The 26655-nt window shown below is 39.0% G+C and overlaps 1 protein-coding gene across 5 annotated transcripts in view; it reads right to left on the bottom strand.

The window, feature by feature from the left end:
• Positions 1-26655, bottom strand: part of LOC149016878 (DNA/RNA polymerases superfamily protein) — a 113289-nt gene that overhangs the window by 53980 nt on the left and 32654 nt on the right. For 4 of the 5 annotated variants that reach the window (XR_016172733.1, XM_089151136.1, XM_089151138.1 and 1 more), the window contains exons 9-11: positions 19514-19642; positions 14879-14970; positions 14516-14627 (exon numbers count right to left, since the gene is read on the bottom strand). Coding sequence is in view for 4 of the 5 variants with exons in the window: in XM_089151136.1 (XP_089007262.1) it covers positions 14516-14627; positions 14879-14970; positions 19514-19642 (333 nt within the window). In the remaining variant the exon portion in view is untranslated. Of the gene's footprint in view, positions 1-6071; positions 6171-6258; positions 6390-14515; positions 14628-14878; positions 14971-19513; positions 19643-26655 lie in introns of those variants that run through there. The other variant, XM_089151140.1, reaches the window with a different exon arrangement.

The raw sequence follows: 26655 nt of genomic DNA, 5'->3' as shown, positions 1-26655 counted from the left end.
CTTTGTGAGTGACTAATTTGAGTCTAAGATAAGATTGGTACCTTGGAGATTAACATCTAAGAGGTCTAGGATCCTTGGTGAGTCATATCTACAGTGGTTTTACTACGTTCTCGGTGACCAACATCCAACAATTGGCTGTGGCCGTGGATTCAACCCATTCATCACTAAATCTTCTACACCCATTATTGAAAACAAAGCAGTTAAGTTTAAATGCCAACAACCCCATCCCCGTCTTCCCCTTTTTTATACTTCTTTAAGCCCTAACACCCCCCCCCCCCAAAAAAAAAATCCTTCTTTTTTCTCCATGATCAAGAAACCCTAAATCCCTAACCACCCACCAAAATGTAACTTAACTCCATACACGTCTGATGTAGATCCAGCACCAAATTGGATATTTTCTTTTCTAAACAACTTGGGTTGATAGATGAGGGTATTTGGACCATTACCCCAAGCATTTACATAGTCATATTCTTATTTCATGGGTTAGTAATAAGTTGAGTGGATAGGTAAAGTACGAAAATAGTTTATCACCTGGTTCAATTGTTCTAAGTTGTTACTTAGGGTATTTAAGACCTTCATGAATGAGAATCAGAGATAGGTTTAACTCGCCTAACTAGAATGTATTAGGTCGAGTATTAATGCTTGAATAATTTAATCTTTGTTCAATACAGCCATCGCCTTCAAAAATGGTTTGAAGAAAGGTGAGCAGAGAATTAGAATTATAATTTCATACTTGATGAGCTGCAGTAGTGAGTGGATGATTTAGTCCATCCCTAATATGATCTCATGTGGAACATTACTGATAGAGTAATGGGAGCATCTATATCATTTGAGGGCCAAAACCAACAAACTATAGCTCAACCATCAACCTCTAATGCTAATTCCTGGTACATGCTGATTTAAGATCATCACCAAATCGCCATTGGTTCCTTAGGAATAGTCTAGGATTGAATCATATATGTATTTGGCCTTTGATTCCATGGGTTTTATTTTGAAATAGGTCAGTTTGAGGATTGGTATCATTGGTTTAGTTTAGGTCCTGTTTTACGTCAATTTCCTTTATTGTTTCATTTTCGTAGTTAGTTTAGGTTACCTAATAGGGTAAGGATTAGATAAGGCCTTTCCTTTTCACATAAGGAGTCTATTTTGGAGTTAGTCTCTAATATGAGTTTGAAATTATGTCAGCAAATGTGGCCACAAATAAAGATGTAATTGCATAATGGAGCCAAGAATCGATGTTTGAATTTTGAGTTTTATTTATTGCTGTTGGAGAGGGACAATGCCACAGCATCCCCCCCCCCCCGAGAAAAGAAAAAAAGAAGCAATTCCCTCTCCTTGTTACTTGAATTTGTAACAAGATTAAATCTTCTTATCAGCAATTTAACCCGTTCTTTTCTGAAGTCGTAAGTTGAATCATCGCCATACCCAATTCTTCGTATAATCTTCTAAGCATGGAGGGAGATCTCGCCGAGATCTCGCGAGATATCTCGCTATTTTGACATAGCGAGACGAGAGGAGAGGCAAGATCTGCGAGATGGGAGATCTCGCCAAGATCTCGCTAAGATCTCGCTGCAACCATAAAAAATTGCCAGAAACTTGATTTTTTGTCGGAATTTGTTGGGGATTCAACTTCTAAACATCTTTAAGACATCTACAACATCAAATTATCATCATTCAAGCCTATTTCAACTAGATCTTTAACAAAGGTAAGATTTTCCCCCAAATTTGAATTTTTTTCAAATAGAATATTCTACAATGGGTGTGTGAGTTTAGTGTAAATATATGTTGATCCACAAGCTTTTATCTAACTTTCATGGAAACCAATTTAATGTGACATTTAAACCTATATGTGACATACTATAGTGATGAGTTGACTTAGGAGTCATATGTGGCCACATTCAGAATCAGTTGCTGCAGAATGTTGAGTGATACTCTTGCTTGTCTTGTAATCTTATTACTCACATACTCTTGTGATTGTGATTGTGAACTTATGGATTATGATTTATGACTTACTAAAAGTCTAAAACTTCTTATGGTTGTAAAATTTTGAAGCCATTTAAGTTCTTTGATAGTTTGATGTGTAATGTATTTAATACTTTATAGTTGATAACATGAATTACTTGATATCTCTACATTTCGGTTTTACACATAGGGTTGACTTAGAAGACGTAGTTAGGGTTATTTTCTCACAAATCTAAGGCCACCAATGTATTCAAAAGGCCTTAAATAGGCTAAATACCAAGTTTCAACCCAACCAGAGCCCTAAAACCCACCGAGATGGGCCACCGAGACTACCGCCAATTTTTTGGCATATCTCGACCGAGATCTCACCATCTTGATCGAGATCTCGGAATTTCTGAGTGGCGAGATCTCGCTCTCGAGCGAGATCTCCCAGACTCCCACCATCCTTCTAAGTTCCCCAACCCTAAATTTCTTTTGTTTTCCTCCTACTTTCGTAAACCCCAAAAAACATGAATTACAAACTTACGTCTACACTGATTTGACCATTAGAAAAATGCCTGTTGAGATCTTGTGAGAATCCTGACATATGTCAGTGTGACATGGTAGGGTTTTTATTTATAATAATAGTTATAAATGAGTAATAAAATGATACCCGGTGAGGGACTAAAAACATAAACAATAGAGACTCTCTAATAGACCAAACTCCCAACTGGACTCAACTAATGACTTACAACACTCCCCCTCAAGTTGGTGCATAGATATCTACCATGCCCAACTTGCTAACAATTCTACTAAATAACTTGAAACTCAAACTTTTTGTGAATACATTAGCATGTTGGTTGTTAGAGGTAACAAAAGAAATCTGAACCAGTCCAGACTCAACCTTTTCATTAATGAAATTCCTATCAATTTCCACATGTTTGGTCTTGTCATGCTGAACTGGATTATGGGCGATGCTGATGGCTGATTTGCTGTCAGAATACAGCCTTATAGGACCTTCTAGATATGCTCCAAGTTCTTGAAGAAGACCCTTCAACCATAACACTTCACAAATACCTTGAGCTAAAGCTCTAAACTCTGCTTCAGCACTTGACCAAGCCACTACAGCCTGTTTTTTGCTCCTTCAGGAGACCAAGTTACCCCCCACATAAGCACAATAGTCAAAGGTAGACCTCTTATCATCTGGACATCCAGCCCAATTAACATATGTGTATGCTTCAACTCTAAGATGTCCTTGAGAAGAGATTAAGATACCTTTCCCTAGAGATGCCTTCAAATACCTCAAGATACGGTATACTACCTCAATATGTAAAGAATAAGGATCATGCATGTACTGACTAATAAGGGTGACTGCAAATGTGATATCTGCCCTAGTATGTGACAAATAAATCAACTTCCCAACTAAGTTTGGCAGTCGACTTTGTCAACTGGTTCTCCTTAGCTTTCAAGTGCTAATTAGGCTCCATTGGGGGTCTTTGTAGGTCTACACCCTAGCATTCTAGTCTCTTCTAATAGGTCCAAGGTGTACTTTCTCTGAAAGAGTAAGACACCATTAGGCCATTAGCAGAGTAGGCCAACTCTAACCCAAGAAAGTACCTGAGTCTGCCCATATCTTTTATCTCAAACATTGTCCCCAAGAAAGTCTTCAAGACTATAATTTCCTCCTTCTTGCTTCCTGTGATGACAATATCAACCACATATACAAGAAGTACTATGGTATGAGATTTATTCTGCTTGATAAATTGGGTATGGTCTGCATTACTTTGCTTGTAGCCACAGGAGATCATTGCCTTGTAAAATCTTCCAAACCATGAGCTAGGGGATTGCTTTAGACCATATAGAGATAGGTCTCTGAACTAGAATAACCAGGGGACACATCTATATATACTTCTTCCTGCAGCTCTCCATGTAGGAAAGCATTCTTCACATCTAATTGTTGAAGACTTCACCTTAGGTTTCCAGCACATAAAAGAACAGCCCAAACAATATTCATCTTAGTAACAAGGGCAAATGTCTCCTAGTATCAGTGCCATAGGTTAGAGTGAAGTCATTGGCTATCAGTCTTGCCTTATATCTCTTAATGGTCCCACCTACTTTGTGTTTATTACAATCACCCATTTGCACCCAACAGTTTTCTTTCCTACAGGCAAGCATGGTGAGAGATCTCGCTCTCGAGCGAGATCTCGCCACTCAGAATACCGAGATCTCGACCGAGATGGCGAGATCTTGGTCGAGATATGCCAAAAAATTGGCGGTAGTCTCGGTGGCCCATCTCGGTGGGTTTTAGGGCTCTGGTTGGGTTGAAACTTGGTATTTAGCCTATTTAAGGCCTTTTGAACACATTGGTGGCCTTAGATTTGTGAGAAAATAACCCTAACTATGTCTCCTAAGTCGACCCTATGTGTAAAACCGAAATTCTGTGAAATGCAAGGTTAGAGTCTTAGAGAATAGAGATTATAGATATAGAGCTAGAGTCTTAGAGAGTCAGAGACAACATGTAATGTAATTATGTAAAGATATCAAGTAATTCAAGACTTCAAGTTAATGAGTTATCATTTATCAACTATCAAGTATCAAATCAAATACATATATACAAATACAATAACATTACACATCAAGTATTCAAGTGAATCAAGTCAACAAGTGATCAAAGTTCAAAGTTCAAACTTCAAACTATCAAAGATTCAAAGTAATAAATTGTTAAATGTCTTCAAAATTTTACAACCATAAGAATTAAGAAGATTACAACTTACAACTTACAACTTCCAAGACTAAGAGTATCACTCAACATTCCGCATCAATTGATTCTGAACGGTGGCCACATATGACTCCCAAGTCAATTGATCACTTAAGTATGTCACATATCGGTTTATATGATCATTATATGTCTGCATGTCAAAATACTGGAGGAATAGCAGTCTGGGATAACCGTCAATCATGGGTGGGTGAAAGAGCCATTGTTGTTGTTGTTGTTGTTCATATAGTTGTTGAGTATTTGGGTATGGGTTTCTAAACCACTCATTTAACAACCCACCTTCACTCCCATATGCGTACTCTCCAGGTGAAGGGTCTTAAGGAATAGTATGACCTCCATAAGAAGAATACCCACTGTAATCTGACCCGGTGCTGTGATCCCTGTATTGGTACCCCGATGACAGGCTCTGCTATTGTGAATCACTCTTATATAGGCTCATGCTTCCCATGTTCAATTCAAGATCATGCATGCTCGCATCATCATTCGGTTGCCCCTGCCCCTGGTTTGATTTACTCTTCCTACTCCTACTATAAGTCCGAGAGATAAGGGAACTGTGGCTCACATGTGTCGAATGACTCGGACCTGGTGGAGGTGAGTCAGGTGACTCCCTTTGTCGACGTTGACTTCCTCATGAAACAAGACCAGCCTGACTGCCTCCATGACTCGAACTCGATGGCTGACTTGGGCCACTTGGCCGTCTAGTATCATCGGCATCACCTGAATCCCCACTACTAGTTGTCACCTCAGTTGTTTCAAGTCGACCAGGTGGCTCCACAAATGGTACAGCTGATCCTTCTAATGCCACTAAAGTAGCCTAACCCTCATCAGAAGATAGGTGCTCAGCCACAGCATCTGGGCCCATAGCAGCAGCAATGGTAGGATCAGGCTGCCCTTCTGGCCCATCTAGCATTGGGCCACCTCGATCCCTAACCCACTAATATATGACATCATCTTCCTCATCTTCTGCGGGGGGCTCGTGGAATATATCAGTCAACTCAATCTGTTCACGATTATCGTCATTTATATTATCTTGTATGTGCCCTACTCTCAATCTCATGTTGTAATGCACATACACTAAGTCCTCGAGCCTCTTACTCCCCAATCTGTTCCGTACCTTACTATGGATGAGCGAGAAGGTGCTCCAGTTCCTCTCGCAACCAGAAGATGAGCAAGTCTGTGAGAGTACTTTAATTGCTATGTCCCTGAGATTTGGCACACTAGTTCCATATAGAAACCACCAGTCAGCTGCAGAACCAAAAATAAGAATGCATTAGGCAAGTAAATCTTTATATTTATATAACTTATCAGTTATCATTTATAGAGTTATAGTCTATAGACTTACAGACTTAATGACTTATAGAGTAGTGATCTATTTACCAGGATCAGTTTTTTTCCTAGTTGCAACTGCAGAAGGCTTTCCAAAACTCCCAAAGGCATCCCTGAACTCCCTGATCTGTACACCAATTCTTCAATTATTGTATTATGTATATGCTTAATGCACTAATGCAAGAAGTTGAAGAAACAATTGAATAAGTTCTCACCTCTCCATTAATTGTCCCTTGCATGGCGGGATTTGACACAAGCTTCTCCACCACCTCTTGCACCGCAATCATCAACTTTACATCAAGCCCCAGATCATTCTTGTAATGGTACTTTGGGTTGAGGTAGTAAGCTTGCATTGTGGAAATAAAAAATTTGGTTAGTGACTTAGTGATTTGGTTGTTTACTTGTTTATAAATTATAAGTTATAAGTTATAACAAATAAAGAATGTAAATTAAAGGATACAACAAAAACTTAAAGACTTAAAAGTGACTCACCAGCCAAGTGCAAAGGATGCATCAAGTGCATCTCCCATCTATTATCGATGATCCTCTCGTAGGATTTGAAGGTGCTAAGGGCAGCAGCAGTAACCAACTCTTTCATTTGCTGGAGGGCAGCATATATGTGGGGCATTGTGGGCTTCTTCTCCGAATCCACCATCCTTAAAACAAACACAATAGGCTCTATAATGCCCAGTGTCCTATTCAGCTGCCTCCAAAAGGAATCATCAGCAATGGTATGTTGGGCTAGTACTGCATCAGGATGGCTAGATCCACGCCAACCAAACCACTCCTCACTTGCAAACATGTGCCAAAGACCCACCACTTTCTTCTGGAAGCTTTTCAGAGCTATATAGTTGGTGGCGAATCTAGTCAATCCAGGTCTGACTAGATCACCCTTACGGTTCCTCATCATCTTCAGCACATAACCATGGTTATAAATAAAATTACTTACCCTTCTAGCCCTCTCAACCACAGTATTGATTGACTTTCTTTTCCCCAAGTCCTTTAACATACGATCAATCGAATGAGCAGCACATGGTGTCCAAAAGAGGTGGATCCTGCTGCTCTTCTTCCTCATCAACATTTCACCAGCTTTTTTGAAGTTAGCACCATTATCTGTGACAATTTGGACAACATTCTTTGGCCCTACCTCGAGGACCACCTCCCTAAGAAGCTTGTAAAGGTAGTCAGCATCTTTGATCTTATCTGAGGCATCCACAGACTTAAGGAAGGATGCCTTTCGATTGCAGCTCACCATGAAATTAATGATGGACTGTCTAGTAGGACCAGTCCATCCATCAGCCATCACAATAACACCATATGTACTCCATTTTTCCTTTAATGAACCAATGTATTCATCCACCTCCTACTTTACCTTGGGTAAATAATTATTCATTACTTCCCAAGCTGTTGGGCCTTTAACCCCTACACCTGCCCTAGCAGTTGCATTGATCATCCCCTGATAGTATGGAGTTTTGGCTACATTGGGTGCAATGTTGTTATAGAGCATGAATTTGCTGATTGATAACCTAACTTCCTCCTCCCTACTGCCTTCTCTACCACCAGCAAACATATAGGGAATGCTTCTTTGATAAATGTCTTGTTGGTTGAAGAGGGAGGGGTATTGGTCAAATGTGGAATCATAATGCCTAGTCTTCCTCCTCCTTTCGGTCCTCTCAGGTCTCGGTTCCCGAAAACTATGTCTAGGTGGCATGGATGCCCCTAACCCCGAACCACCTACTCCCCTTGTTTGTTCATATTACCTCACATTCTCAGCATGTAAGGACTGTCTGCTAGCTTCCATTGCAGCCTTCATTTGTCTCCATTCGGCTCGTGACTCAACACCCATAACCCTCCTCTCTTCATCATCGCTTGACTCCTCATCAACATCAAGAGTATGTCTAGATAGCACTGTATCCTCAAATTCCCTTTGCTTTTGTGCCATATCTTCCTTTTTTTGTTTCCCTCCCCTTAAAGTTGTTGCAATTGCTTTTTGCACTTCATAAGGAACCCTGGGACACTTGGCAACATCTTTATAACCACCAGCCAAATGTTGCTTTAATCTGGTTGAACCACCAGAATTCAAAATCTTGAGGCAATACTTGCATCGGGATTTCTTCTTGTTAGCAATCAGTGGATCCCCATGTTGCCAAGCAATGTCCTGAGTCCCACTACTAGTGCCGCCACTCCCACTAGTTGCCATTTAAGATTCAAATGTACATCACTGAAAGTCTGAAATACATACATGAATCATGAATATTCCCAAATACATTTTAGATACATAAAAACATGTAAAAACAATTTATAAAACAACAAAACACACTTTGTTCTAAGATAACATATATACACTGCTCAAACAAACATGTTAGTATTTTTAAAATAAACTACATAATATGAGCATCATTTAAAAAAAAAATCGCTAATTTTTAATAACATATTATTTTTTATAATTATTTTATGTAAAAATAATTTATAAAACAACAAAACACACACTTTGTTCTAAGATAACATATATACAATGCTCAATAAGACATGTTTGTATTTTTAAAATAAACTACATAATATAAACATCATTTAAAAAAAAAAAGATATAATTTTTTATAAAATATTATTTTTCATAATTATTTTATTTAATTATTTAAATAAAAAAATAAAAATAAATACAGTAAGCATGATAATCAAAATATTAATACATGAAATTGTAGCCCTCTAAATGTAGTTTAACATAAATAATAATCACATTCATTTCATAAGTATTTATTTATAATCTTTAATTTTAATTTTTTAGATAATATATATTTTAAATACGAAAATTCAAAAAAAAATTAATAACAGAAAATTAAAATTTTTTCCATGAAAGTGTAGATCAAAGCTTGAGCATCAACATATATTTATATCACACTCATACAATCATTGTAGAACCTTGTATTTGAAAAAAATCAAGTTTGGGGGAAAATCTTACATTTCTTGAAGATCCCTTGAAATAGGCTTGAATCACTACAAATATGCTTCAACTTGTTGTTGTAGATGAGTTGATGATGTTGCTATGTTGAATCCCCAACAAATTCCGGCCAAATTCTGGCAAAAAATGGAGTTTTCCGGCCAATTTTGGTGATCCAGCAAGATAGAGGAGAGAGAGAGGCGAGATATGCCTCTCTTGAGCGAGACAAGGCCTTTAAAAAGCCCCTAAAGCAGCAAAAATCCCACCGTTAGTGAGATCTCGAGCATTGTAGATCTCGCCAGAGATCTCGTCTCGCCTCTCTAAAAAGGCGAGATATCTCGCGAGATCTCGTGAGATCTCCCACCATACAAGCAAGGATACCATATCTTATGTCTTATTTTTTTTTCCCAGGGCTTGCGTTTCCTCATCCATAGCTTTCTTCCAGTCTAAGTGAGACACTAGTTCCTACCATGAGTTAGGGATAGACGTGGAAAACAAAGACGAAATAAAGCTTTGAAATTCTGAGGATAGGGAATGATATGACACATGGCTAGAAATATGGTGTTTGGTGCAAGTACGCAGCTGTTTTCTTAAGCAATGGGCAAATCACGATCAAAGACAGACTCACCAAGACGATTGGTTGCTTCAAGACTATGATCCGGTGCTTCCAATTGTCGTGGCTCAGAAGGGGGCTTTTGCTGCCTTTGGTAGGTCTTTAGAGGAGGTCTAGACTCCCCTTGCACATCAACCACGAGTTGTTCTTGTTCAGTCACTCCATCTTCCAATGGGAAATCTACCAAAAGAGACTAAAAAATAAGAACCTCAAGAGGAATCTCAAGGAACACCGGAGCTTCTTCACTAAGACTCTCCTCCTAAAGAAGAGGAGAAAAAAAGGGAACCTATTCCTTAAAAACAATATACATAAACACAAAAAATCTATAAGACCCAGAATGGTAACATATATAACCTTTTTGGGTAGGGGGATAGCCCAAAAATATACATTGTAATCCTTTAGGATCAAGCTCACCATGACTATAATGGTTGCGAACAAATGCAACACATCCAAAGACCTTAAGGGGCACAGTAAAATTGGCTGAACCTAAGAGAACTTCAAGAGGACAATATCGATCTAAGACACGTGAAGCATCTTATTAATGAGATAGGTGGCGATTTGAACTGCAACACCCCAAAATCGAGGTGGCACATGCATAGTAAACATAAGGGACCATGCTACCTCCAAGAGTCGCCTATCCTTGCGCTCTACGACCCCATTTTGAGGTGTGTCAACACAATGAGTTTGATGGATAATCCCAGGGTCAGAATAGTAAGAGGGAAAGCTACCACCCGAATATTCAGTGTCAATATCTATCCTAAGGATTTTAATTACAGCCCCAAACTGGGTCTTTACCATATTGTGGAATTCTCGGAACATGAAAAAACATACTTTTTCTATATAAGACACACAAAAGTAGTTCGGGTGCAACAATTAATGAATGTGACAAACCAACAATGGCAAACATAGTTCAAGAAGGACCCCACACATCAGAATGAATAACAGAAATGGCACTTTACCTCTATTATCTGAAATGGGATAAATGTCTTGTTTGCATGGCCAAAATACAAGCATCCCAACGAATACCATTTAAGTTACACCTTTACAAAATAAGAAAATAATCTAGACAAAACTGACAAAGGAATGTGGCCAAAACAATTATGCTACTGTAAAAAAGACACTAACGCAGGAGAGGATGATGCAGAAACTGTAAAAAGAGTGGATGGAGAACCAAAACCGTCCAATAAGTAGAACCCCTCTTTCTGTTTACCATTGCCAATTTTATGCCCCGTCTCTAGGTCTTGAAAAACATAGTGAGATGGAAAAGATGATATTTTGCAGTTCATATTACGGGTTAGGCTACTAATGGACAACAAATTAGCTGAAAATTTAGGAACATGCAAAACAGAGGGAAGGGAAAGGTTAGGTGAATAGATAATGGAACCCTTTCCAGAAATAGGGACATGGATCCATCAGCTATTCGAAATTTCTAAGCAAGTGGAATAAAAGAATAAGTGTGGAATAAAGAAGATGAGTCTGTCATGTGGTCTGTTGTCCCAGAGTCAATTATCCAGGAGGGATAAATAGAATTCACACTGTGACAACCGAAAATACCGACAGGAGGTTGGGAACTAGAGGTTGAGGTAACAGCAGATGCTACACTCGCATTAAGAGTTGACCCGAAAGAGGATCCACCAAGCCTGGTCATTAGCTAACGAAAGAGATTCTAGATCTCGTCTAAGGAAATAGGTGTTGGAGTACTTTGAATGTCTGGAATAGCCTGAATTGCATATGCCGTAATGCTGCCCATACTTCCGCTCTTATCTCCTCCAAGGGGAACTTGCTGGACATTCATGTCACTTCCAACAATTAACCTTTGTATGGCGTTCTTTCCTACAAAATTCACACTTCACAGGAGGTTGAGAATCACCAGAATTAGGCTTAGGATTACTAGAACCAACAGCTAATGCGGACCTATCAGGAGTCTATGTATGTACCACCATAGTTATCCGTTGACTGTCCTCTGTATCAACCATGGCATAGGCTTGCTCTAAAGAGGGAAAGGGCTCATGAGAAAGGATGTTTGCCAAATCTTATCATACTCTATGTTTAATCCTACCAAAAAATAATAAACTTGAAGCTTATCCTCCCACTTCTGATAAGCAATAGCATCTTCAACATTCTTTGGAGAAAATTTTCCATAGAAATCCAAGGTCTGGTAATATCCTCGAAGTGAATTATAATATTGAGGGAGAGTAAGGTCTTTCTGTTGCAACTAATGAATCTTTTGTCTAATCTTAAAGCATTGTGCATCATTACCTACTTTGGAGTATGTATCTTGAGCAACCTTCCAAATAGTAGCAGCACCTAGGAGAAGGAGATAGCTCTTTGTTATGCTCGGTTCGATGGAATTAAGAAGAAATCCTATGACCAAACATTCATTTTTATACCACTTGGTAAATTGTGAACCAGGAGAGTATGGTTTGGTAGAGGTTCCATCAAGATGGCCAGTAAATTACAAGAATTAATTTATTGATTTCTCTCTTTCATGCAATACAATCCTCCACTCTTCGCTTTCTTCAATTTTGTTCTTAATATCTGAATGCCTGATTAACATTCATGAATTTGGTGGTATGTTTTCATACATATAAAAGTGGAGATGCTAGACCAAGGGTTGAAGAATGATAAATTACACCTAACGCATAATAGGTCAGACGGTTTATTCAACATTGTTTAGGGAATTTGTGTTTTATGTAATGCATTGAATTAATCTTCTATGCGTAAAAGGTAGAAGGGATTTGGTGTAACAAGGACCCTCAAGCATAACAGATGCGGTGATCTAACTTAGTAAACCTATCGGCAAGAATAGAGAGTAAATTAATTGTATGAAGGGGAGGGATTGATAATTTATGACATGTTTGGTGAAATCAAAACTCTAGTATTTTCGTTAATTCATTTGCTTAGTATTTTTGTTTGTGTTTTTGTTAGCATAATCAGTAGCTAAATCTCAATTAATTCTCAATTTTGTTCGACTAGATAACTAAAAGTGATTTTGAAGTTGATACGCAATTTGACTCTTTTCAATCCTCGTGGGAACAACATCCCTTTTACTTCTATACTACTTGGCGACCTCATGCACTTGCGAGTGCGAAAGCAACATGGATCATCAAAGTCTATTCCTTCATCAGCCATTAGTCTATAATGGAGATCCATAGGAGTTTCTATAGGTTTATAACCAAGCATTCCAATTTCTTTTAACAGATCCAATGCATATTTGCGCTGAGACAGTCCTTTCTGACTTCTACGAATCTCAACTTTAAGAAAATATTGTAGATTTCCCAAGTCCTTCATTTGAAATTTCTGATTAAGGTACCATTTCTTCATATTTGCTCTCATTTTCTCTGATTCTTTTCTTTTCTTTTCATTCTGTTTTTTTGCGCCCCCCCCCCCCCTTTCTTCTTTTTTTCTGTTTCTGTTTTTCCACCAGAAACAGGGGACCAAATGAGAGCAGGGGATTTGGAGGGACTCATAGGGGCTGGGAAGGTTCGGGGAAGGGTCTAGCAGCAATATAGGAGGCTGACTAGGGGCTGAAACAGCTAGGGGAAGGGACTGTAGGGCCCTGCTGGGGTTGGGGGAGAGTGGTTCTGATGTGCGCAGACCAGGGGAGCGGGCAGGGGCACCTTGCGGGCGTAGGGGAGGGTGAGGGAAGGGCTGGGGATTTGCTGGGACTGAAGGAGAAGGGAGAGAGAGAGAGAGAGAGAGAGAGAGAGAGGGTGCAATGGGGTGGGGTGGGTCTTGAGGGACTGCACAAGGCAGAGGAGGGTGGGAGAGGGCTTGCATGAGAGAGAGGAGGCAGCGGAAGGGGGTGGGGAGATGCTGTACTTGTTACTCGAAGGTATTCTTGTAGAAGCTTGCTTGACTGCTTGTAGTTGTTGAAATGAAGAAAAAGAAGCTGAAATCGATGGTAGATGGGCTGATCCATGAACAAAAATTTTCCTCAACCATGGCCCCCTCGGCTAAGAAACCATTATCCTCAACTCAATCAATTTTATTCAATAATCAGACTTGAAGAATTACAAAGAATATTAGGCTATTTATAGCCTTCAAAAGACTCTAGGAATAAGTGGGATTCCTTAGAAGACAAGGATCTCACTACATAATCTGGACTCTTTATTTGGAATCTAAACAACTAGAGACATATGCTGAAAATAAAAGACTAAATAACTCAAAACTCTATCCAAGGAATTCCAGTTGAAAATAATTCCCTTGAAAGAAACCTCCTAAGAGATAGGAACCATCTTTGTATAAGAGTCTTATCTTATCCATAACCTAACCAATTCGAACACAACTCAAATTAGGAAAACAAAACCCAAATTAAACTCTAGAAATAAATCCGGAAATAATTCCAGCAATAAAAGAGGGTTGAAAATACCCTCAATAACCCTACTAGGGGGTTCAGCCAACTCAAGGGTGCTTCTTGAACTCGTGGTCACATCATACTTTCTACACCAAAAACAATTTCCTACCACTATTGCCAATATAGAAGAGCCATGAAAGCTCCAATAGGCTGTCTTGGTCTAGATTTGACCTGAATGCAACTCGTTTATAGGTGATTATGTTGAGCTTTTAATTTATCCAATCGAAGATCCTTTATCATTAAGATTGACCTTTTAACATGCATACAATCTTCATTTCTTTCTTCTTTTTTTTTTTTTTTTTTGGGGGGGGGGGGGGGGGCGGTGAGAACTCACAGTCGATCTTATATCCTAATATTTTACAATCAGATTCAAAATCAAATTACTGAAAGCATGGACCTTACAGGATTGAATTGAACCATGTAATTTTTTCTGATAATGTTCAGGTTTAAGTATCATGGCTAAGTTTCATTCAACCTGTTACCAAGAGATGAATAAAAAACAGGCTGCAACATTGCCTCTTATACCAAGAAATGAATTAAAAAAAGGCTGCAACATCTCCCTACCGATTAATCTCAAAGAAAGAGGAAGCTCTGCCTTGAGCAACTTGGAAGCATGACTAAAGATATCCTGACTCGAGCATATATATTCTTGCAAAGATACAGCCCTAGTTCGAACCTGAAAATTGCAGATTCAACTTGAGGTGAAAACATTTAAAAGGGATTAAATAATGCAAGAAACTGTAGGAGGAAAATAAGACTAATGAATATGCAATAACTACACAAACCATAGATAACGTATCATCCTATATTCACTAACTTCATCTACAAATCTGAACCAATAAATATATGAGACTGGCAGTTAATACACAGTGCCAATAATAGAGCATGAGTTACTAGTGGGTCCATTAAAGCAAAGACAGAGGGTACCTCAAAAGATGCAGTCTTCAATTTTAATGTTAGCGTTCGCCCACGAAGAGCTCCTTTCTCCATGTCATTAGCAAGCATCTCTGCAATATCCACTACGACAAACAAAAGAACAAAATCAGCCTTATCCCACCTTAATGGGGTCAGCTACATGGATCCAGAGAAAACAAGGTAGGGATGTAGAAATGATGAGTGGGAAATGAGATGAGAAATGAAAGATAACAAGGGCAAAAGATGTAAGCGGAGGAAGGTGAAAGTAAGCGGGAAAAGGCATGGTCCAGCCAATAAGGAGAATCCACAGCGGAAAAAAAATTTAACAGAACTTTCTACCATAACCGAGCCTAAGTTTTAGTTTAATTAGTTCAGGATCATCTTTAAAGTTATTTCTCAACAGTCTTCTGTTAAAAATTGGGTCACACCCAAGGACCACATTTCAGTTTCAAGGCCGGTTTTGACCCGGCCAAAAACCGAAATTTCCAGGTTTCGACCGATGAAGCAAAGTGTCGACCCTAGGTTTTGGGGCTTATATGGCCTCCATTTCATCTGAATTATAATTCTCGCCTCCTACCTAGTTAAAGCATAATAAACACAATGGAACTAGTAAATTGCCCCAAAAACGACTGAAAAGTTATCATTCAAGTATACTAACAAATGACTAGTTCCAAGAAGTACAAATTGTATTGCATACAAGCATGGAATCATCAACATACATGAATTGTTTAATAGAATGGTTACATATACAACAAGTCAACAAAATACGATGACCAACTAGTAACTCCAAGTGTCTGCCTGGAACCTCTAGATCCATCCCCTATTTATAGTAGTACTCTAAGTACTAGATGAAAGCCCATTTTATGTTATTCATAAAGTTATCCATGTACTAAGAGTCTGAGACACTGCATTTCTATAGGTGGAATCATCCACATAATGTAGATATCCCATCCACTTTATACGTCCTCGTTCTCAGAACTACCCTAGGTCGCTCTAGGGTATTACTAGTACCAGAACTGGTACTGAGGGAACTCCAAAGATGGTGTTGAAAGACTTGGGTAGATTTAGTTAGTACTTTCCTTTTCTGTTATTTCCTTATTGGGAGTAGATTTACTAGGATTTTATTTTTCGTACATTTACTAGGATTTTATTTTTTTCTTGTACGATTCCCACATGGGGAAGATTTGGTTTGTTTTATATTTGGTTAATTTTATGTATAAATAAAGCTCATGTTGTGTGCTTCATACATAAGTTAGGATTTCTCAAACTCTTCCAACATGGTATCAAAACCAACTCTTATCTGCCACTGAATTCCATCACCACCTTCATCCCTTCCACATCTTCTCTCTCAATCGCATGTGTTAACCATAGAAAAGAAAAGAGAAAAAGAAAGTGAGAGGGGGAAGGAGAAGGAAAGGAAAAGCCATCGCACCTTTATTGGCATCTGCAACTCCTTCTGGTATCGAGTGCAGCTACCACCTTTTTTTCTGCTACTTCTGCCAAAAAAAAATTTCCCACTATTTCTTCCGCCAATGTCCATTGAACTCTTCTTCTACAACTCTTCGGTTCTTCTCCTTCTGCCCCACCGTCTACAACTGAAAATCATTGCTGCCCCAAAACCAGAAATATTTAATCCCTAGCTGACAAAACCAGAGGCATCGTCATCAGCCTAAAACTTAACACTAGTACTTAGGTGGAGCATCCTTTTTTACCTAGTTGATCATGGCATCATACACTAGACCAATTGCATCAACACTCAACCCCAAAATGGGTTGCCAAACGCAAGAAATAGACCTAGGAGAACCAAGTGAAGAGCCATGGGCGAATAAAGGAGATAGGTCGTAGGCTGAGCCCAAGGGAGAAGTAGAATGAAGTTGGTGGATTTGCAAATGTTTGGGGAATGAGAGACGGTGCTGCCTGCGTGAGAGAAAGCATCTCAATGGTTCAAGAGGTCTTCAAAACTAGACCGGTGGGAGTCATTTTTTCACAAACAAAAAGAGACTCTCAAGGCGAGGAGAGGGGCAGAAAGGTGTCACTGACTCACTGTCAGTCAGAGGAAGACAGAGACTTAGCATAGCGAGAAATGGCGGCAGCATGTTTAGATGGAAGTCAACTCTTGGATTTGTAGATTCAAAGAGCTGCACGGGAAGATCACATGGGGTCTCAGCTCATGAGAGACCTTAATGTCACCATTAGAGAGGCTAGGCAAGCGATTTTGACCATGGAGTAACGCATTGGGTTTTTGTATTGCAGAGAGAGACTAGTTGGGACTACCACCGGTGTTTTCTCTACCTTCTCCTGCGATGACTAACATTAGAGAGACCATGGTAGAAGATCTCGCTCTAGAGCGAGGTCTCTCCACCTTGAAAAACCGATATCTCAACGAGCTCTCGGTCAAGATATACAATTATTTGGCACCAACTCGGTGGGTTTTAGGGTCCCAATTGGGTTGAAACTTGATATTAAGCCTATTTAAGGCCTTTTGAACACATTGGTTGCGTTGGATTTGTCAGAAAACAACCCTAAGTATGATTTCTAAGTCTACCCATGTGAAACCAAAATGTTGTAAGATTAGGGAAAGCAAAGTTGTACAACATGAAATATAGAACCTTTAAGGCATATGAATGAAAAGCAAGTATATCAAATGCATCAAATAACCTAAGTGTTATCAAAATTCCAACCATATGAGTATCATAATCTCAATTTTCAAGAATAGAATACTATAATTATACAACCATTAGAAGTTCTATATAAGTCATTAAATCATAAGTTCATAAGACAAGAAGAGAATGATTGATCTTCATTCAATGTTGTAGATGTGTTAAGAGTAGTTGCAAGTGAAAATCCAGCCGAAATCCACTAAAAAAGGCAAGAATTGAAAGTTTCAGCGAGATCCAGGGCAAGATATGGAAAGATATGGCGAGATCTCAAACGAGATATCCCAACTCTTTGCTCTCGACCTCCATTTCGTCTCACTTCTTTGAAAAAGTGAGATATCTCGCGAGATCTCCCACCATGAGAGAGACCTCTACTAAGAGCTTGGTTCTCAAAACTAGGTCTAGTAGTAGGATCACTAACTGCAATGTGTGTATCTTTAATGCCCTCAACAAATTTGGCTTCAGTCAAGCACAAGGAGGGGCACTAAGAATAAGCATAACTCGAGGATTTGCAGGTCAAGCAGTGAAGGAGCGTCGCATGAAATGAATCGATTTCTCCAAAGAGAAACTAGAGTTAGTGGATCTTGATGGAGGTTGGGAGAGGAGCATCTGCGAAGACCTCAACACAAATACAAGCAAAAGAAAGCCGATTTGTCTACTTAGCTCTAGCATTAGAGAAGAGAGGAGAGCCACCAAACTGAGACCCTCCGTGCACTAGTAATGAAGGGGAGTCTCAGCAAGGAAATCCATAATGGAATGGAGGAGAGGTTAACATGGGAGAGTTGAAGTTGGCAGTGCCACTATCAAAGAAAGAGAGGACTCATCCCAACACGCCAAGAGCCTCCTTCAAAAGCACGACACTTGCTTGATTCGTCTGGGAATTTGAAGATGAAATAACCATGATCTAGAAGGAAGCCATTGAGGTTGCCAACCCGATGTCTTTGTTTGGATAAGAAAAGCTTGACAATTGGAAAGAAAGAGAAGTGGCCATGGGAAGGTGGTAGAACCATGAAAATTGCCCACCAAGCAGTTGTCCCACAAAGCAGCTTCAGCATCTAGGGCACCAGCAGGGCATATAGCAACCTCCAAGTCCTCAATACGCCGGGAGGGGGGGAAGATCAGGTGAAGGGAGAGTCCTCTGCTTGGTAGATGGGAATTGCAGAAGAGAGAAGACCAATTGGGAGGATGAGGAGGTGCGTGTACATTGGAAGAAGCAGGAGAATTGGGTGGAAGGGAGTCTGTTGGGGTTAATTAATTGTGTGGCGGTGTGACTGCTGTCATTCTAGCAGTTTCACATCCAAAAAGTATGATATTAGACGAACTATCTCTGCTGATGCTTGATTTTACCATGCATTTCAACTTATCTCAATATTAAACTGCTGGTTTTGTGTTACTGGAGCTGCAAATACATCTGCTACCAACACTGACTCACTGAGAACATTAGTTTCATGGAATTCAATCATTACTTGCTATGCAATAATGGTTTCTTTATGTAGCACTGGATCTTTTCCATACAAAAAAAAATGAAGCAAGCTAAGAAACTTCCAGCGAATGAAACAAACCTAGTGCCCACCCTCATGGAATGATGTTACTTGTGCAAAAACTAACCGTACAGTTCACAACCTGTGATTACCGTTTAGTAATGCCACATGGAGGGACTAGAATCATTTGTAAAGAATTGTAATTGAGTGTGGTAACAAAATTCTAGGTGTAGTTTCGGAACTCTCAATGTCTTGTTTAAAACCTAATTTTCCAGTTTCATCCAACGCCAATCTGGAAGTCCAAAAGCAAGCAATTATTCCAAGTAAAAATGGAACTGGATCAGACACTGCAATAATACAAAGACATTCTAGAATTATTTACGACTTGTGCTCACAAGCATGATGAGACATGGAAAATAAATATTAATAGCAATAAACATAACCAAATCAACTACAGCATGGTGAGATTAAATTTAGTGGAATTGTCAGGTGATGCTAGACTTGCTTACCTAACTTTTGATAAAGCACATTCTCATCATTAGTTGCTGAAAATGTTCTCTCACTACTCATACTTTTACGCAATTTGTTTTCCACAGCCTCCGTTTTTCCCAAACCCAGTCCAACGGACAGAAAGAAGTCTGCAACAGAATGGAAAAAAGTTCTCTTTAGATTTGTTGGGACAAGGCTTGTTGTGTTGTGTTGCGTGTATTTAGATTAGAATAGAAAAACTTCATCAAACAGTAAGCAAGGAGCAGTCGTAGAGCATAATCAACCAAGCTTCAAAATCTCGGTTTCAAGCCTAGTCGTATTTAGACAAGAATACAAAAACTTCGTCAAACTGGAAGCAAGGAGCAGTCATATAGCATAAAATCAACCATGCTTCAAAATTTCGGTTTCAAGGCCGGTTTTGACCAGCCTCAAAACCAAGATGGTGTAGAAATTTTGACCATCTTGGTCAAAACCTGGGGATTTTCCCAGGTGGTTTTGACCTGAAAACCAAGATGGTGTAGAAATTTCAACCATCTCAATCGAAACCTGGGAATTCTCCCAGGTGGTTTTGAAGGTTAGTTTCGGGGGGTTTTATATGGTTTTTTACCTGATTTCATGTATACTACCTATTTAAACCACAAAGAGCACAATAACATGGGTATTTTGCATAAAAGAAAACAATGAAAAGTTACCAACCATACATTACCACTTGAGAGGCATGCGCATCTGGTTCCGACAAACACACAGACTTGTAAATTGAACAATTTACATAAGTACTTTAAATGTTCCTTAATGAAGCTGAAGGGATGGCAGCACTTCCTTGCTTACAATCAAAAGAACGAAGATGAAAATGAGGAATAGAAAGACACCTAAAAGGTGTCCAGAGACACAAAGACTAGAACCCGGACGAAACAGTTCTCTGCAAAATACAGCAAGAAGAAAGATGTCCTCCAGCTTTACCAAAAACATTGCAAAGATTTTTTTTTTTAAAATAAAAAAATAAATAATTGTATTGCATACATTAAATGTTTGATACAAAATTACAAATGCAAAATTATAAATATAACAACCAAAAAGAGACTGCCGGGCTTCAGTTCCAAGTTGCATGGCTAAATGGATCCATCCCTTGAGACATGTAGTACTCTGAATGCCGGACAAAAGCAGGTCATGTCATGCTATGCCTATACTTCTCTAGGAACTGTCACTGCCCTTTTATATCTTAGCCTAGGCAACGTGTCATCAGGCCATAGACTGTAACCCGATGGTGACACCTGAATAGGCATAACTAACTGTGATGGTCCTAATGGATATTCAAATATGGAGTCTACAAATGATGCACCTGATCCATCGCCATACCTATATGTAGACATATCACAGGAATCAACAGATGATCCCCAACTCCATCATATACTCCACCATATCCATAATGGTGTAAATGCTACACTCTCAATGCCACTATCCTGGGATTGGGAATCAAAAAATAATGACGGTCTCCAGTATTCGAATCTTCTACATGTAAGCACATCCAAACTCACAGATCCCATCAAGCATGCAAGCTGGCCATTTCCATCTGAGACTGAGACCCATACGACGTGTCATCTTGATGCCCACAATTATGTATGCAACAGCTATAGGTGCATGCACCATGATCTCTATCCTGTGTCGCTTGCATGAACTAAGACTCCCCTATAAACCTCAGTGGTGGTACTTCCTCACATTAAGAAGTCAATCCATGATTGGGCTCAACTAGTGTTTGACCACCACTAAAAAAAACATCATCATAATCATCACCACCACCTTGGGCCTGGGTAGGTGGCTATGACATCATCATCAGTGTCAAAAAATTGTAACTCATTGTCAGTATTCATGGATACATTGGGGTGTGGCACAAATGGACGAGTTGGTTCTATATGCACTCTCCCCTTCCTCCTCATCATATAGTGGCACTCCTATATCCCTGACCACTCCAATAGGGGGTTCTCATCATCTTCCACCTCAAATATGTCAGCCAACTCGATTGGGGCATCATCACATTCCATCCCTTGACTAATGTGCTCCTCCCTTAGTCTTATATTGAAGTGCAAATAGACAAGGTCTTCTAATCACCACCTAATCGGTTTTGCCTCTTCGAGCGAATAAGATTGAAAGTGCTCCAATTGTGCTCACACCCAATAGCATAACATGTCTATGAGAGTACTTTACATGCAATCACTGACAAGTTGGGTGAGTCAGTCCGATATTGCAAGCAACAATTAGCTACAAGAAACCTATGGATTTCAATTAGTAACGGCATACATAACATAAGAATAGGAGTAAAACTAAAAGAGAGGATATATAAAGATAGGATCCTCATCATAATCAACATCATATGAAGGCCTCCTCAATACCTGATCCAGTGCAGCCCTAACTGTCTCTTTATCCGGCTTCTTCCTCGTCCCTCCCTTCATCAAGTCTTTGACTACCTGTGTTACCTTTACCAGAAGCCATGTGGCATCAGACAACATCTTTAGAACTTCCAGCTAGACGTTGCTTCAGTCTAGTGATGACGCCTCCCATAAACTTCCGGAGGAAGAAGTTACACCGAGTCATTCTCTTATCCCCATCAATCAATGTACAATACTACAATGTAATGTCACCTCTAGGAGTACTATAGGCTGTCCCTCTGAACTCCCCTGCCCCAACCTCTAGGAATGGGAACTCCCCTCCCCAACCTCTTGGTGGGAAATCCCACACAAAAAAATTCAGCTTGTCTTTGTTCAATCTGAAAATTGTATCATAATACAGGTTATCTAAAGGAATTAAAACCAAATTTTAGTTGAAATCAAAATCCAAAACAAAGTCCAAAACAAAGTCTAAAACACTCTCATGTACGAAAACTAAAACAAATAGAAGACTACAATTAAAACTGCAATAACAACAACAACAACAATAAGCCATGTCCCAACTAAATGGGGTCAGCTATATGGATTCTTGCCTTCCAATCAGTTCTATTTGAGGCCATGTTAGATACAAGGCCTAAGCTATGCATATCATGTCTCACTTCTCCTTAGGTTATCTTAGGTCTGCCCCTAGCTCTTATAGTCCCTTCAATATGGATTATATCATTTATCTATACAAGGGCATTTATAGGTCTCCATTGAACGTGGTCGTGCCACCTTAAACGACTTTCTTGAAGCTCATCACTTATAGGAGCAACTCCCAAACCAACTTCAATATTATCATTCTTTATCTTATCCTTCCGAGTTTTGCCACTCATCCATCGTAGTGTCTTCATTTCTACTACACTGAGTTTATCTATATGATTCTTTTTAACAACCCAACACTCTACATTGTACATCATAGCTGGTTGAATGATGGTCCTATAGAATTTTCCTTTAAGCTTTAATGGAATATGTCGATCACATAAGACGCCGGACACACTTCTCCACTTCATCCACCCTATTTTAATTCTTTGGGAAACATCATCCTCTATATCACCACTTTTATTTATGATTGAACTTAGGCACCTAAAACAATCACCCTGAGGAATCTCCTAATCGTAAAGTTTCACCACCTCATCTAAGCAAAAAGCATGCACCACAGGACCTCGTCCTGAATGTCTTTGGTTAATTCATCCATTGCAAGTGCAAATAAATATGGGTTTAAAGTTGACCATTGATGTAGCCGAACTATAAGAGGGAATTCATTACTTTGTCCCCCCTCCCACATTATTCTAACACTTGTCATTGAACCATCATGCATATCCTTAACTATGTCCACAAATTTACTTGCAACACTTCTTTTCTCTAATACTTTGCCAAATTAACTCTCTAGGAACTCTATATTATAAGCTTTTTCTAGGTCAATAAATACCATATCAAGGTCTTTCCTACACTCTTTATACCTTACCATAAGTCTCCTAATTAGATAAATAGCCTCCATTGTAGATCTTCCCGGCATAAACCCAAATTGATTCTCCGTAATTGTGGTTAAGTGTCTTAAACGGGTTTCAATTACTCTCTCCCATAATTTCATGGTATGACTCATCAGTTTAATGCCCCTATAGTTATTACAGCTTTAAATATCTCCTTTATTTTAGTAAATATTTAATTAAGTGCAACTCTTGTTAGACCAAACCCCATTGGACCAGAACCAATTGAACGGGGTCATTCAACTTAGTACTAATTTAAAGTAAAGTGAAACGCTTGAAGAAGATATTGATCTTGTAAAAGTTACCAGCAATAAGATGGAGAAAAAAACCACCTAAGAGAGAGGGAAGGTAGAGAAAGAAGGGGAAGAAGTGGGGGAGTTGGTCAGACACCATGCTATGCCATTGTATCAAGGTAGCAACAGACAAAACTCAAAATTCAACTAATCAACTCATGGCTCAATTGAGCAATTACATCCATATTTATAGCCAAATTGGTTTACATAGTTTCAAACTCAAACTAGGGCTCAAGATTAAAAACTAGTTTGAAACTAGGGCTCAATATTAAAAACTAACTCCAAAATGACCCTAGTGGTAAGACACCTCACTCCCTACCACTTAAGGACCACCTATGCCTAAGTCTCATGATAGAGTTGAAGCAGTTGAGGAGATTCTTAATGAGAGAGTTACAACTACAAGAGAGGGAGGTTACCGAGAATTCCTAGTTAAGTGGCATGGACATCCTGAGATCGACAACACTTGGATCACCATGGAGGAGCTACATCAATTTGACCCAAACATGCCTGAGTACTACCAAGGCCTTTATTCACCAGAGGTGAATTTTTCAAAGTCAAGGGAAGTTGATGAGGACATCAGTCGACAGTCCTAAGTCTACCAATGATGTCGGCCTAGAGATCATCCCACGGCAGCATCTATGTAGATGGACAATGAGTTTGGAGGCTATTGGATTGCTAGAGTCCTATGGTTCAATAAGGAGCATTGCCTATAGGCAGTTTGTTATTTTTCTTTTCTTGAGTCCTAGCGGGTTGGGTATTAGTTTGTTGGCGATTTTTGTTTTGTTATGTCTTGGTCTGTGGGTTTGGGCTTGGATTATTGTTGGCCCAATATTGGATTATTTTGAGTTTGGATTGATCCATGGGTATATTTAGCCCATGGGTTCAAATTTTTTAATTTTATTTGGGTTTCCAATTTTGCCCTTAAATAGTAGATTTGGGTAGAGTTATTTAGGGTTAATCTTAGGAATCCAGTTGTAGGGTTCGGATGGATTAAATTTTTCTATCTAAAGCCTTATATTAGGAATCGGTTGATGAAGAAATATTGAACGGAAAAGCCTCCACGTTTTTCTCTCTCCTAGTGTCTTCTTCACTTGTTTTCTTCTCACGGTAAGTCACTTTTTCCCTTCTTCTCTCTTCTCTGCATGAAACAAGTCCCCACCCCTCTCATGTTCTGTCTAGAAGCCTTCTTGCTGCCTTTCTCTTTTTTTCTTTTTCTTTTTTTTGGGGTGGGGGGGGGGGGTGGTCGCTTGCTCAAAAAAAGGAGAAAACCTTCTTCTGTCCAGCATCCCTGCTGCCCTCATTCTTCTATCTTCTTTGGGATCTTCATTCCTTTTTCTCTTTCTTTCTATTCTATCCGGCAGACCTTATTGGTGCATGCTTTTTTTGTTTTCTTCTTTTTTTTTTCTTCTCTAACCATTGCTGCCCCATCAGTCTTTCATTATTGTAGCACGTTCGTGAAGATAATAAATGTATAAGGTTTCTTTGCATTGTTCTTGCTGAATTTTCTGTTAGAATTTTTATCTTGACTAGGATAGCAAATATTCTTTTAAGATTCTTGATAACTTTGCATTCAAATTTAGGGTTACGATGCCATGATCCCTATCCCCTTGTTTCCCTAATTTATTCTTGTTTAGTTGTGTTCATTACTTAGGACTGATTGCTCTTCCTCTGCCTTAATTGTCTTTATCTGCATGCTTAATCAGATTTCAGTTGCCGCAAGTTCTTTTTTAACTACCTGTCAAGAATAGGTGTCTCCCTCTAAGAGTCTAGTAGCCAACTTTGTAGGTCCCCTAGTTTCTATTTCCCCTGCATAAGAAGATGGCCACACAAATACGCTATGCCACTGTACCTCACCGGTAGCAATGACAAAATCTCAATACTCAACTCATGGTTCAACTGAGCATAACATCTATTACTTATTCCCAGATTAGTTTACGTTGTTTCAAACTCAAAATTAGAAACTATTTCAAAACCAAAACAGGACTCGAAATTAAGAGCTAACTCTAAATTAGACTGTTATAGCAAAAAGCAAAGGCCTAACAAAATCCTTAACCTACTGGTAAAATATAAAATGACTACAAAGTGAAAGTATAAAGGAAAAAGAAATAAAATAGGAGTCTTAACTAATTTAATGATAGATCCCGTTTTCCTTCTTTTGACCCATATTTTAGGCCTAGTAAATTGCCCAATCAAAAAATAAACCAATGGAATCAAAGGTTAAGTACATGTGTGATCCAGTCCTAGACTATACCTAAAGAAGAAGCCTAATTCAGGGAAGAATCTCTGCCAACAGGATAAGAATCAAGGGATTGAATTACTCATATTGGGGGCCAAAGAATGTTAGAACAGAGTAGAAGTGTAGAACTAGGTAGTGAAGAAGAGGAAAAAAATAAGAAGAAGAAAGCAAGATAAAGGAAAAAGAAGTGAGAGGGGATGACAGCCAAGCTGCCCACCCCCTGAGACACGCAAGCAACACTCTCAAACTGAAAGTTAAATTTCAATCTTCAATTTATAATAAACACACAAACATATTAGAAGTTAAAAAAAAAAAAAAAAAAAAAAAAAAGAGGGGCAAGAAAATGGAAGTTTCTAAATCATAGTTTACTCCTAAAATAGAAGCATAATCAAACTCTACCTCCTACTTATCTAATTTCCCATAAGCTAAAGATTACAAGATAACACAAAGCAAATAAATCCCTAAATACCCAACTGGACACATCCCAATTTGGAACTGTGCTATTGCTTATTTTGCCATTTGACAACACTAAGCATTAAAACCTCCATGGAAGTCATTAGATTGTGAATCACATTTTATTTCTTTGCCCCCCAAGTCTGTCACTTTCTGGTATGATTATCAGCCAATCAACTCTTTTCAATCCTTATAATAACCATATGGTTATATAGGAATCGTCTACAAACCACAGGCTCTAGTACAAGTCTCTGATATTGAGCAAAATCC

Source organism: Hakea prostrata, chromosome 4 (genome assembly GCF_041222555.1).
Source record: "Hakea prostrata isolate BN-2017 chromosome 4, UWA_Hpros_2, whole genome shotgun sequence".
Classification (NCBI taxonomy): Eukaryota; Viridiplantae; Streptophyta; class Magnoliopsida; order Proteales; family Proteaceae; genus Hakea; species Hakea prostrata.
Note: the sequence above shows the minus strand (reverse complement) of the source record. Positions and strands in the feature narration are given on the sequence as shown.